Genomic DNA, 14,493 nt, shown 5'->3' on the forward strand with positions numbered 1-14,493 from the left:
AAAAGCGCAGTGAGCTGCGGTTGGAGTAAAAGATATTTGTTACAGTTACTAAGCTTGATTTTTAAAAATTTTATCGTATCATTTTCCAAAATAATTTCTTGTGATGTTCAGTATTCAAATGTATCGCTTCAGTTTGCAGAGCGAAGTCTTAAAATTATTTATAGAATAAGGTTCATTGCCGTCTCAGAACTAGTGCCTGCGTTAACAATTGCCACTTTTGACGGAAGAAAGATTTCTTTGCGGACTGCTCTTTTTGAAGCAGCAAATATGAAGTGTAATTAAATTCTTAAGTGTTACGTTAGGAATTGTAATCATAAATAGCAATAAACCTGTTTATCACCATGTTTCTTCGGTGTGTTAGCCGGAACCAACGGTGAAACCAGCGGCAGACTTCAATGCAGCAGAAGATGGAGCCACACTGAGGGCTGCTATGAAGGGTCTGGGCACAGACGAGCAGGCGATCATAGACATTCTCACACAGCGCTCGAATGACCAGCGACAGCAGATTGCAAAGTTCTTCACAGAGGAATATGGCAGGGTGAGGCAATAGTAAACAGTTTAGTAATGCCATTGCTTCCACTAGACTACACTGTCACTACGTGACAGATAGCAGGAATAAAATAGAATGGACATTATGATATTCAAATTACAACAAATGTATACATATTGGTGATTGTCAACGTGCTGTACAGACTTTATAAAGTGGATGTTATCACTCAACATTTTTTGCTTTAAACTACTGTTGAAAATGATTTGATAGTACACTAATCATTTCCATTTTCACAGTTTGGTTGGCAACTAGTGTCTTGGTCAGTTGATATTTTGGCCTATCTAGACTGTCTTGATTTCAGGTGTTATAATAGAGAATTCAATGTCTTGTGTGTGTTGTGGTTCCTGCTCCACATGAATGAGGCCATTGAACACATATTTGCCACAATCAGTCATAACACCTGGTTTGTTGAAGATGTGTTTACAGTGGTCTTTATTTTCCCTAAATGCAGTGGTACTTGCAGCTTTCCTCTGTAGCAGCAATGCAGTCCTGTAGAGGGCCCTGTGACTGCAGCCAATGTCCGATGTGTCTTAAAATGAATATATTGAAGTAAATTTCGTTACGTTTTGCATAGAACCATGTGGAGGGTAGAATTTGAAATGTCCCAGGTATGGAAATGAAGCACACGCGTATCACGGAACAGGAAGAATTGGTGGAACTACTACAGTTTTTAACAGGAGATAAACAAAATTAAAAACATTGGTTTAGGAATACAGTCACTCAACTGCTCCAGCCAGGAGGTTAGAAAAAAAGCCTGCAGTTTTCTTGCTGCAAGTATGGCTTCCTTAGGAATATTGATATGTTGTTTCACTTTGCACTCAATCTTTTAAGAAACAAACAACTTTATGGATCTTAAATTCCTGAGGTATCTAAAAAGCACAGTAGATGTTCTATTTGACCAGTCCATTTCCTCTTGTGCAGATTTTTAATCTCTTCATTCACCTCTCATGAGAAGCCTGGTTGCAAGACATTGTTTGATTCACCCATACTCTAAGTGATCAGTTAGAGCTCCACTGCGATGGAGACTACACCACCAACTTAGCAGTGTGAGTGACCATATCCTCCACAGCTTGGTTTACTTAAGCAAAACTACTGAATCACCACCACTTAAGACTAAATTACTCTCGTACCATGTTTTGGGAAAGTAACCCATGAACAGTACTGCAGTAATGCCAATTTTTTTTATGACAAAGATTTTGGAAGCTCTTAAAAAAATTTTGTACTGTGCTGCAGAACCACCACTAAAATAATGAATATGCTTAATTTCTTCAAAAATGCACTTAGGGATTTGATGAAGTGCATTAAAAACACATGTGCTGCAACCGTTATGTCAGAGGCAATCACTGATTATGCAGTAGCTGATGTTCTTTAAGTCTTCATTATCTTTGTAGTAAATGACAAATGGATGTATGGAGCTTGACTATTTTCCCAATGGAATCCCTGCACTGTCTTGGACAGTAAAGGAGTAATTTTCTGTGAAATCCATTAATATAATCAATTATCTTGGTTTGAGACCTCCTTTAGTGAACTGCAAATGTTTGCTCTGATGCTTTGCAATGTAGTGGTGTGTAGAAAGGACCAACAGTTTTGTAACTAATAGTTCAGTGAATTCAACTGCCATTTCTCTGGTTTCAAGTGTATCTCTATCAGTTTGAGTACATTGGTTGAACTGAATTGTATCCTCAGGATCAATATCTGCAAAAGTGCTGCTTCCCAAATATTTAGTCTGTTCTTGGACATACTTCAGTGATGAGGCATGCAATCCTTTGTTTCCAAATTCGACTATATTGCTCAGTGAAATTTTGTAATGTTCTTTTATTGGGCTATGTGCCAACATTAGTTTCACATTTTGATATACTGTGCAGACACAAACTGAATGTGAACCAGCTGTGCCTACAGTCACACACCACTTTGGCCTTAATTCACAAAATTTGTAAAATCCTATTTCTGGTCAATTTTTTATTGTGTTAGGCAACAAAAATTTCTTCAAAGTTTCTCACTAATAAGTATTTCTATCCCAACAGTATTATGGTATTTTTTTTTCCTGGACAAATCAGACGGAACTCATCATAAAATTGTTCTATGACTCTTGCCTTCACATCCTCAGCTTTTCCCCACATTTACCTTTGAGCTGTGCCAATATTCCCTGTTCAGCTTTTAACTTTCTAGCCTTCCATACCATTTTTTTTTGAAACAAAAATTCTTCCATGGTCTTTTTGATACACCAGCTTTGTGGAACTAAGGTCAAAATATGAATTTTCTTGTTATTATTTGATATATGTAATTTTTCTTTCAGTTCTTGGATCGCCTCAATGTAATCTGAACAAATTGCATTGCTTGCTTGTAGATGGTTGCTCCAATTCACTGGGATAAAGTCCTCCAACTTCTGCAATTTTCTTAATTGCACCTTCAACTTGATGTATTTTGCACTTTGCTTATCCTTTTGTATCCCTTGCAGCAGTTTGTTGAAATTTTAATGATGATATTCCAACAGATGTTAAGCTTCTATACAAATTGTGACCAACATTAGTCTCATCTCCATCTGACTGATAGGTAATGTCCATTTGTGAATATTTCAGTGTATCAAATACTTTTCTACATGAAGGGCACATTTTTTGGCCTGGTTTGTCAGACATTGTTATCCTTTTTAGTAGGTCAGCTATTTCTATGTTGATTGAGTGTAATGTGGTTTTTCTTGCCAAATGGATTGCAGCATGATCTTCGGAACAATTCAAATCTTTTTAGGAGTAAAGCTTTATGATGGAAGCATAGTTGAGTATTTTCAGTAGAGTGTAAACCACTCCGTCTAGTAAGTAATTCTTGTTCTTCTAAGGAAAGTTGCTTTACAACTTTCAGTCCTTCTAAGGCAGTGTGTTGTCAAATGGCATGGGGAATCAGTATTTCCAAAACTGCATACATTAATTTGATCTTGTTCTTCCGTTTTAACAACTACTTGATATGCTTCAGACACTAAAATCAAATTGTAGAGTCCTAAATAAAGAAAAGAAATAAAATAAGCATTCAACTTCCCAAAAGTTATGTAGCAGTCTCTACTACAGTTAACCATTTAACTTTAGCAATGGACCTGTCAAAAATAGGTTTAAAATCACCAAATAAACAGAAAAATGAATATTTAAAAAATGAAGACATAATCAACAAAATTCAAAATTTTAGGTGACATTTTTGCACCTTACCCAAAGATACACCAAAATTAAAATAAGTTTTTCTTATAGAATGAATGTGCCCTGTGGAACGGTGTTAATGAATGTAATGCGGTAGGTGTCCATTTTGAGTTACATGACTTCGAACACAGACATTTTTTCGATAGTGAAGTCTTTTAGCAAATTTACTGGTGGTAGCATAGTAATTACACACAAATCAGGCCAAAATTTGTGATATACCAAACATCCAGACAGTAGTTTGGCAAAAGATGAGGTTCAGAGTGCACTTTTCCACTACTAATGCCTCGTTACTGTGGGGCAAATTTCTCAAGACAAGATTTGTTGCCCACTTTAAACTGAGATTATGTCAAATACATTGCTTTCTGCACTCAACCAGCAATATTTGTGAGTGTAGCATACAAACGTGTACCACAATACCCAGAAGCAAGTCTAACTCTTTTACGTTAGGAACAGTGGAATGGCAAACTTGACAATTTCTTCATGACTTTAAATGGCTCTAGCACCTCAACCAAGTTACAGGTGAGCCTGTAACTTTGCATAAGTTCATGTAGGACCCTCAGGTCCATTCTGTATAAATTTCATCAAAATTGAAGATGTTAGAGCTGGGAGCACTTAGACACTTCACGTGGAATGATCCAAATACTTATTTCAGAAGTAGCACAAATCTGCAGTTTTCTTCCTGAGCAAATTTAAAGTCTTTGCTATTATAGTCAAAATTAATTTCAATCAAAAGTTCTGCATTAATAAGTTCTAAGTTGCAGCTTTATTCTGACCTGTCCGCTTACTGTTCATTAGAGAAAAAACTTTGTGTGAGCATTTGATCCTGGAATGCTTAATACAAAGCCTATGATTTTACTAAGGTTTGGGACATAAATTTGCTTGAATTTTAAACCTTAAAAAAAATTTACCCAGCTTTCTGTTCCTGTTTTCACCATACTGACAGCACTTTTTACAGTAGAAAACTCCTCATACAGAGCATCTTCATTTGTGAAATAAAGAGAAAATTCTTTAACTATGGCTTTTAACTCTCTGAAAGTTAAGTTTCCAACTTTAGTGGTAAAAGACAGTGAACTTGATTTGTATTTGATACATCCAAATTTTTTGTTATGTAATTACTTAAGCAATGATAGAAGTTAATAAAATCATCTGACGAAATAAGGATTCTACCAAGCCCATGTTCAAAGACAATTTAAATTCATGAAGAGACTTGATCAATCAATTCATTGAGTAGTCTTACCTAGAAACTGCATTACAGCTTCTGCACTTATATAATTTGGTATTATGTTCTGGACTGTAACTATCATTAAATAACTGTTGAACCATCTGAAAAGGAAACACTGTCTTAAATTGTCTCAAATGTTCTACAGGACTTAATAGAAGACCTAAAGAGTGAGCTTGGTGGTCACTTTGAGGATGTTATTGTGGCACTGGTTGTGCCTCATTTTGATTACCTCGCAAAACAACTCCACAAAGCTATGGCAGGCCTGGGTACAGATGAAGAAACACTTGTGGAAATTCTCTGCAGCAAGACCAATGAGGAAGTAAAGAAGATAGTTGAAGCTTATGAAAGATGTAAGTGAATTATCCTTGGAAGAAAATGTGACTTAAGTAAATTTAGTAATGCAGGAAGTGGATTCACAGTATTTCTGCTAATTATTAGAATGCCTTTGAAGTAGGAAAAAAATGTCTAGAGCCCAACATTTTTTTAAAACTCCCAGCCTTTTGTTTTGTTTAAGCTTTGGGCTGTTTGTAGTGTGCAATGAATCCTTTGATTCAATATCTAAAGCAGAGCTGTTCCTATCAAAAGTGGAACAAAAACTTTCCAGAGCATTTTTTTTTATTATTGTAGGTGAATTTGCTGCAAATTGAAAGTTTAGTACTGTGTGTAAAAACATGTGTGGAAACCCTGTAATTTCTTTGTTATTGAGAATGCAAAGCTAGGCATCTGCCAGTAACAAAGCAAGCTCATAAAAAGTTTGAGGCAAGTTTTTACATTATGATATGATAAACTTTTTGTATTTGTGCTTTTATAAGGTCTTACGTATTTCTATTACTGAAATGAAAATTCCATATTTGTGCTGTAATGCAAACAAGCCTTTCTTAACACAGTCAAGAACTGCAAATTTTGTCCCATTTGGACACAGTAATACAAATGGTTATATCATTTAAACATATTAATAGTTCCAATGCAAGTATGTTTCATAAGAAGGAATTAGGAGAGAGAATTGTATATGCAAATAATTAGAAACTTTAATCTGTGAACTATATTTTTGTAACATGTTCAGTTTTGTCACAGCTTACAGTTTGAAAACATATAAAAAGGTAATTATGCACTACTTATAGTTTCATGTTAGTAATTGGAATAAACTTAACAATACTATCATAAGAGATACTAAATTTTTCTTAATTTGGAATAAGCCTAATGTGGTTAAAGTGATGACATTCAGGCATTATTGAATGTGGTGGTGTTCTTGAATTGGATTTGTAGCAGAGAAAGTTGACACCACCACCCTTGTACATATAGTTTCAACAAAGCTCACTATGAAAATAATTGTCCATGGAACTGATCATAGCCCATTGCTTCAGAGTCAAATGGGAGGACTGAGCCAGAGGCTTCAAAGATTCAGTGACTAACTAGGCTGCCAAAGGGTAGAGAACTGTATGGTCCTACTGAATGAGTCGGTTGTGTACTGCACAGGTAGCCAATAATGTGGGGTGTACACAAGGTTATTTAGACTGGGTGACTCCATCCAGTCCAAATAATGCTAGCTGTAGGAAACCCAGAAGTGTCAGTGGGAAGACCAAAAAGAATTACACCCACAGGTGAGAGTATTAAAACCCTAGTGGTTCGCTGCTGAAGTATTGGCAGCAGTGTCAGAGTTTGAAATGCTGATGAAAAGCAGGGAAGCTCAATTTTTAAGTGCAGAAAGCTAATTGAAACCAGAAATTGATAATAGTGAGACTTCAGGGATAATTTAAGAGCTTATAAAAAAGACAGGCTGTAGGGAAATTGAGGTGGTGTATTTGCACAGTACACATGACACTCAAACCCACTGAGATAGAAATTGAAGCTGTATGTGAGATTATCTGGACAAGACTCTGTATCAGGAGTGGGCACACAATGGTAATTAAGTCCATCTATCTCCCACCAGACTTGTCTCCTGATCTAACCTAAAACTTGAGAAAGAACCTCAGTTCACTTTTACTTAAGTTCCCCAGTCCTACTGTAATCATTGGTGCAGACTTCTCATCCAACAATCAGTTGTGAAAATTAATATTTCGTACATCATTGGTTCCCTCCCCATGAACCATGGACCTTGCCATTGGTGGTGAGGCTTTTGTGCCTCACCAATACAGATGGCTATACCATAGGTGCAACCACAACAGAGGGGTATCTTTTGAGAGGCCAGACAAATGTCTGGTTCCTGAAGAGGGGCAGCAGCCTTTTCAGTAGTTACAGGGGCAACAGTCTAAATGATTGACTGATCAGGTCTTGTAACCCTAACCAAAACGGCCTTGCTGTGCTGGTACTGCGAATGGCTGAAAGCAAGGGAAGCTAAAGCCGTAATTTTTCCCAAGAGCATGCAGCTTTACTGTATGGTTAAATGATGATGGCATCCTCTTTGGTAAAATATTCCGGAGGTAAAATAGTCCCCCATTTGGATCTCCGGACAGACTACTCAAGAGGACGTTCTTATCAGGAGAAAGAAAGCTGGCATCCTATGGATCGGAGCGTGGAACATCAGATCCTTTAATCGGGCAGGTGGGTTAGAAAATTGAAAAATGGAAATGGATAGGTTAAAGTTACATAGTGGGAATTAGTGAAATTCGGTGGCAGGAGGACCCTGACTTTTGGTCAGGTGAATACAGGGTTATAAATAAAAAATCTAACAGGGGTAATGCAGGAGTAAGTTTAATAATGAATAAAAACAGGAGTGCGGGTAAGCTACTACAAACAGCACGGTGAATGCATTATTGTGGATAAGATACACGAAACCCATGCCTATTACAGTACTACAAGTTTATATGCCAACTAGCTATGCAGATGATGAAGAGATTGGTGAAATGTATGATGAGATAAAAGAAATTATTCAGGTAGTGAAGGGAGATGAAAATTTAATAATCATGGGTGACTGGAATTCGAGAGTAGGGAAAGGGAGTGAAGGAAACATAGTAGGTAAATATGGATTGGGAGTAAGAAATGAAAGAGGAAGCCGTCTGGTAGAAATCTGCACAGAGCATAACTTAATCATAGCTAACACTTGGTTCAAGAATGATGAAAGAAGGTTGTATACATGGAAGAATCCTGGAGTCACTAGAAATTATCAGATATCTTTATATAATGGTAAGACAGATAGTTAGGAAACAGGTATTAAATTGTAAGACATTTCCAGGGGCAGATGTGGACTCGGACCACAATCTATTGGTTATGACCTGTAGATTAAAACTGAAGAAACTGCAAAAAGGTGGAATTTAAGGAGATGGGACCTGGATAAACTGACTAAACCAGAGGTTATACAGAGTTTCAGGGCGAGCATAAGGGAACAATTGACAGAAATGGGGGAAAGAAATACAGTAGAAGAAGAATGGGTAGCTTTGAGGGATGAAGTAGTGAGGGCAGCAGAGGATCAAGTTGGTAAAAAGACGAGGGCTAGTAGAAATCCTGGGGTAACAGAAGAAATATTGAACTTAATTGATGAAAGGAGAAAATATAAAAATGCAGTAAATGAGGTAGGCAAAAGGAATACAAACATCTCAAAAATGAGATCGACAGGAAGGGCAAAATGGCTAAGCAGGGAAGGCTAGACAACAAATGTAAGGATGTAGAGGCTTATCTCACTAGGGGTAAGATAGATACTGCGTACAGGAAAATTAGGGATACCTTTGGAGAAAAGAACCACTTCCATGAATATCAAGAGCTCAGATAGAAACACAGTTCTAAGCAACGAAGGGAAAGCAGAAAGGTGGAAGGAGTATATAAAGGGTCTATACAAGGGTGATGCACTTGAGGACAATATTATGGAAATGGAAGAGGATGTAGATGTAGACGAAGGTGAGATGGGAGATATGATACTGTGTGAAGAGTTTGACAGAGCACTGGAAGACATGAGCCGAAACAAGGCCCCGGGAGTAGACAACATTCCATTGGAACTACTGACGGCCTTGGGAGAGCCAGTCATGACAAAACTCTACCATCTGATAGGCAAGATGTATGGGACACATTAAATACCCTCAGACTTAAAGAAGAATAGAATTCCAATACCAAAGAAAGCAGGTGTTGACAGATGTGAAAATTACCGAACTATCAGTTTAATAAGTCACAGCTGCAAAATACTAATGCGAGTTCTTTACAGATGAATGGAAAAACTTGTAGAAGCCGACCTCGTAGAAGATCAGTTTGGATTCTGTAGAAATGTTGGAAGACGTTAGGCAATACTGACCTTATGGCTTATTTTAGAAGAAACATTAAGGAAAGGCAAACCTACGTTTCTAGCATTTGTGGACTTAGAGAAAGCTTTTGACAATGTTGACTGGAATCCTCTTCCAAATTCTGAAGGTGGAAGGGGTAAAATACAGGGAGCAAAAGACTGTTTACAATTTGTACAGAAACTAGATGGCAGTTATGAGTCAAGTGACATAAAAAGGGAAGCGGATGTTACTCAATATGTATACTGAGCAAGCAGTAAAGGAAACCTAAGAAAAATTCGGAGTAGGAATTAGAATTCATTGGAGAAGAAATAAAAACATTGAGGTTCACCGATGACATTGTAATTGTCAGACAGCAAAGGACTTGGAAGAGCAGTTGAACAGAATGGGCAGTGTCTTGAAAGGAGGGTAGATGAACATCAACAAAAGCAAAACGAGGATAAATTGGGTGATGCTGGGGAATTAGATTAGGAAATGAAACACTTAAAGTATGTAGTAAATGAGTTTTGCTGTTTGGGGAGCAAAATAACTGATGATGGTCAAAGTAGAGAGGATGTAAAATGTGGACTGGCTATGACAAGATAATCATTTCTGAAGAAGAGAAATTTGTTAACATAGAGTGTAGATTTAAGTGTCAGGAGGGCGTTTCTGAAAGTATTTGTATAGTGTAGCCATGTATGGAAGTGAAACTTGGATGATAAATAGCTTGGACAAGAAGAGAATAGAAGCTTTAGTAATGTGGTGCTACAGAAGAATGGTGAAAATTAGATGGGTAGATCACATAACTAATGAGGATCTATTGAATAGAATTGGAGAGAAGAGAAATTTGTGGCACAACTTGGCTAAAAGAAGGGATCGGTTGGTAGGACATGTTCTGAGGCATCAAGGGATCTCCAATTTAGTATTGGAGGGCAGCTTGGAGGGTAAAAATCGTAGAGGGAGACAGAGATGAATACACTATACAGATTCAGAAAAATGTAGGTTGCAGCAAGTACAGGGAGATGAAGACACTTGCACAGGACACAGTAGCATGGAGAGTTGCATCAAACCAGTCTCAGGACTGAAGATGACGACATCATTGGTATGATGAGCCATCCTGTGAAATTGCACAATGCTCATTCTCTAAAAACTACCTATAACAGATGAAGAGTACAGGGAAAGAATGTGATTCGTGAACATTGTCAAATTGTTCAGGAGAGCAATTTTAAATTTTGAAACAAAATTTCATGGATACTAATGGACAGAATTAGTGAATACAAGTCATTTGGGAGGACATGTTGTATACATTAAATTTAATTTAAACTGATTCCTGAAATATTTAAACTGTGATTTTATTGGCATAATATTTAAAGTAATGTAATACGTTGGGAAAAGTGCTACTTGGCTATCGTGGAATAGAATATAATGCAAGTTAAGCTGTACGTTTTGTTCAACATTCTCAGATTATTTTGTATTGGAAAAGAATATTTGGAACAATAGATGGTAAAAAGTAACTTCCTGGCTGATTAAAAGTGTGTAGAGCATTTGCCCATGACAGGCAGAGGACCCGAGCTAGTACCAGTCCGTCACACAGTTTACCAGGAAGTTTCATGTGAGTACTACGTCAACTGCAGAGTGAAAATATCATTGTGGAGTAAAGATACTTCTTGATGAGCAGTGTGTTTTAACTTCATGTGATAAAGTAGTAATAAGAGTAAAATATATCACTTTGTCCCAACATGGACTTCTCGGTATAGTGTAAAAGCTTTTGAGTAAAACACTTACATTTCTTTTCTGCAGTATTCCTTCAAAACCTGGAGGTCTGATACTTTTCTTTTGATGTAGCCAAAGGACCTGCAGAGAATTTATCAGCATTATACAAAATTATTATAAAACACTATTGTGATATCTCTGAGCAGGAGATGGGTATTTTCATGACTTCTTCTCTTGAATTTGCTGTGAAGCTCTCACCACCAATAAAATGCCAGCGCAATTAAAAGTTTCTAAATGTTGAGTAAGGGAGGGATATTTTTTTTTTGAGAGTACTACCTACTTGAGTAGTCTTGTTATGAAAGGATATTTTCTTGAAGTTCATTCTTCGGAATGACCCCCAATTTTTTTATCTTATATTGAGAACCACATCAAAAGGCTTAGGTTTACATACAGCATGATCTGCACCCAATGTGCTGGAACTTCTGCTACTGCTTATACTGTTAAGCACTCCCATATTATTGTGGGTGGCTACTTCCATTATCTCAGTTTTTCACTCACATTGTAATAAAGATACTTTAGTATAGTGTCATTCTTTTTCTGACCTGAACATGAATCACAAAAACTTCAGTTTGATTTTCTTGTGCAATAAATCTCAGTTATTTACACAGGAATCAACTTCATTGGCCGCTTTTCTTCAAATATCTTCAGTGTAAGTGTAGAGCACTGTAAGTTGAATTTCATAGATACTACTGAAAGAGTAAAAAGAAATTGTGTAATAGAAATCAGTAGTACTAAAGTTTAACATACATTTTTGGTTGTCTAAGCAGGTTGCTTCTGTTACATTACATTTTTGGTTTCTTAAATGAGCATTTCTCTTTCTGGAATAAAATGTTTCACCTTTGACTTTGTGTACTTTCTGATCTATTGTGATCTTACTAATTTCTTTCAATACTTGTTTTTGCATGTTGTCATTTAAACTTCTCAAACATTTCATTCTGCACTTTCATCTCAGCAGTGTACTTACTGTAGGTTGAGCATGTGTCATTCCTTGGATACCCAAAAGCTATAATGAATTTGACATTAAATACTGTTGTATGCATTTCATGTAACAGGTCCAAATTTGAGTATTTTTCCTGGAACATTTCATTCAGTTTTTTCACCAACAGTTCCTCTGTGAGGTATGCCTCTTAAGCTTGTCATTGTTAAAAGTGCTTGATGTACCTTTAAATGAATGAATGTGATCATAAACTGCCATTCAGATTGCTTCCTTAATTTTTTATGGCCTAATTCCATGCTTACCCCTTCCTGCACAAAACTCGTCCACTTTAAAAGCTTTGGAACTGTCATTAATCATCTGGTTACTCTGTGCACTACATAGGCTTTTCTGCATGAAGGAATTACATGTACAATGTCATCACCTTTCACTCTTACTCTGTAGTTGACATTACACCCTTGAAGCTGAGCTTGGTCTTCATTATTCTTGATTGCATTCTGTGAAGTGGAAGTATTGCTATGAGGCATGCCAGATACAATTATTGTAAATTCCAGTCTATCAGACCAGTAAATTTTCATATATTTGAGCTTCCTTCAGCACTTATTACTGCAAAACACTTTAACTTATAGCTGCAGTCTTTTTGTAGTTCATGCGACTTAATTTATTCATGACTTTACTCATTTACCCCATCCATGTTCTTCCCTGACACTGAGAATCTGAAGGACTTGTTCATCCTTAGATGAAGTACTCATCATTCAAAAATATAAATAATTAACTATTCAAACTGAAATGAATCACTTGCACCATCAGCAGTAGTATGTGTCAAACTAAAGTAATGATTTTCAGTTGTAACAACAATGTAAATAAAGGAAAATAGTTTCTTGCTTAAACATTGTTTGCCAATCAACAAGGAATCAGAATTTAATACCCAACATTGGGCAAAGCACATTTAGCCCCTGTAGCAAGACACACAAACATGTTCTTTCCCTGCATGCCTAATCTAAAATGGGTTATAGAATGTAGGCTATTCATATTATCACATTTGTCATTTAACAATGTTAAACAACACATTTCGTGGCATATATTTCATTTTTTTAAAAAGCAGACAAACATTTTCTTTTCCTGTACTCTTCAGATAGTTCGGAGCACCCCTCATGATCAAAATAAATCAGGTGTAGTGACATCAAATACACCTGACCTCTTCGAGGATGTCCACTTCAAAACTGGTTTCGGTGATCATTATGTTGTCATGGCAGTGATGATTACCAAAGTACAAAGGACAACTAAAAAAAAGATACACATGTAAAGTAAATAAAAAAAATAGTTATGGCATATCTCAATGAGGAACTTGAAACTTTCAACGTAGGACAGGAGCATGTAGAGGAACTATGGTTTTAAGTTTAAAAGGATAATTGACCATACTCTGTATAGATAAGTACTTAGTAGAACAGTTCACAATGGGAAGGACCCTCCATGGTACACAGTCACAGTAAAAAAAAATGTTACAAGGAAATAGACTACTGAAAAATAGGTGTAAGACAAAACAGAACTGTATAGAGATGCTGAATGCTCTCTTGACAGCCAAACATGTTTCAATGTGTGAAGCCTTCAATGACTGCCATAGCACACATCATCAAGTGATCTTTCACAGAACTCAAAGAAATTCTTATCAAAACTGTAGGCTGTCAGTGGCACAAAAATTAGTGTACAGTCCCTATAGAATGAGACAGGAACTGAAATCACATTAGCAAAGTGAAAGCTGGAATGCTTAACTCTGTTTCCAAATGTTTGTGTAAAAAGGAAAAACTGAAGAGAATTGCCCCAATTTAATCTTTGTACCACTGTAGGGATTCCTTAAATCAGTATTAGTGTCAGTGGTGTTGGGAAACAGTTCGAATTGTTAAAATTGAACAAAGCCCCAGGGTCTGAAGGAATTCTAGTCATATTCTATACTGAATTTATCTGAGTTAACCCCCTCTTCTAATTGTAACCTATCATAGAAACCTCGAACAAAAACTATGCAATCTGTAGAATTGTAGATCATATTTTGACCTCAAACATAATGAGATTTCTTTCACAGAATGACCTCCATGCCAACCAGCATAGATTCCGAAAACATTGATCATGTGAAACCCATTTCTCACTTCTAACATAATGCGCTGAAAGCTTTGGAGCAAGGCAGTTGGGTAGAAGCACTGTCTTGATTTTTGAAAAGCATTTGATTCAGTACCACACATACACTTAATGTCAAGAGTTTCATCACATGGGTTACAAAGTGAAATTTGAGACTGGATTGAGGACATTTCAGTAGGGAATCTGAGGGGAATCATTATCAGATGTAGTAGTAAAGTGTGGCTGATGGAAATGTTGGGGTTGTTGCTGTTGATGTTGCGTATCAATTACCTTCTGGACAATATATATAATAATCTCGGAGTTTTTGCAGACAGTGCTGTTATCTGTAATGAAGTACTTCCTGAAAGTGGTGCAAAGATAGACAACTTGTTATAAATCTTCAAAGATGTAAAATTTTGCACTTCACAAAACAAAAAAATGTACGTTATAACTGTCAGTGAGTCATAGTTGGAATCGACCATCTCACAAATACCTGGGTGTGTCAACAATGTAGGAAAAGATGTTATTTACCATAA

At 36.6% G+C, this 14,493-nt stretch overlaps 1 protein-coding gene across 3 annotated transcripts in view; it reads left to right on the plus strand.

Annotated features, from left to right (window-relative positions):
* Positions 1 to 14,493, plus strand: part of LOC126281358 (annexin B10) — an 89,227-nt gene that overhangs the window by 57,518 nt on the left and 17,216 nt on the right. For all 3 annotated transcript variants that reach the window (XM_049980271.1, XM_049980280.1, XM_049980287.1), the window contains exons 3-4: positions 362 to 538; positions 5,100 to 5,304. In XM_049980271.1, coding sequence (XP_049836228.1) covers positions 362 to 538; positions 5,100 to 5,304 — 382 coding nt within the window. The remainder of the gene's footprint in view (positions 1 to 361; positions 539 to 5,099; positions 5,305 to 14,493) is intronic.

This window comes from Schistocerca gregaria, chromosome 1 (genome assembly GCF_023897955.1).
Source record: "Schistocerca gregaria isolate iqSchGreg1 chromosome 1, iqSchGreg1.2, whole genome shotgun sequence".
NCBI lineage: Eukaryota > Metazoa > Arthropoda > Insecta > Orthoptera > Acrididae > Schistocerca > Schistocerca gregaria.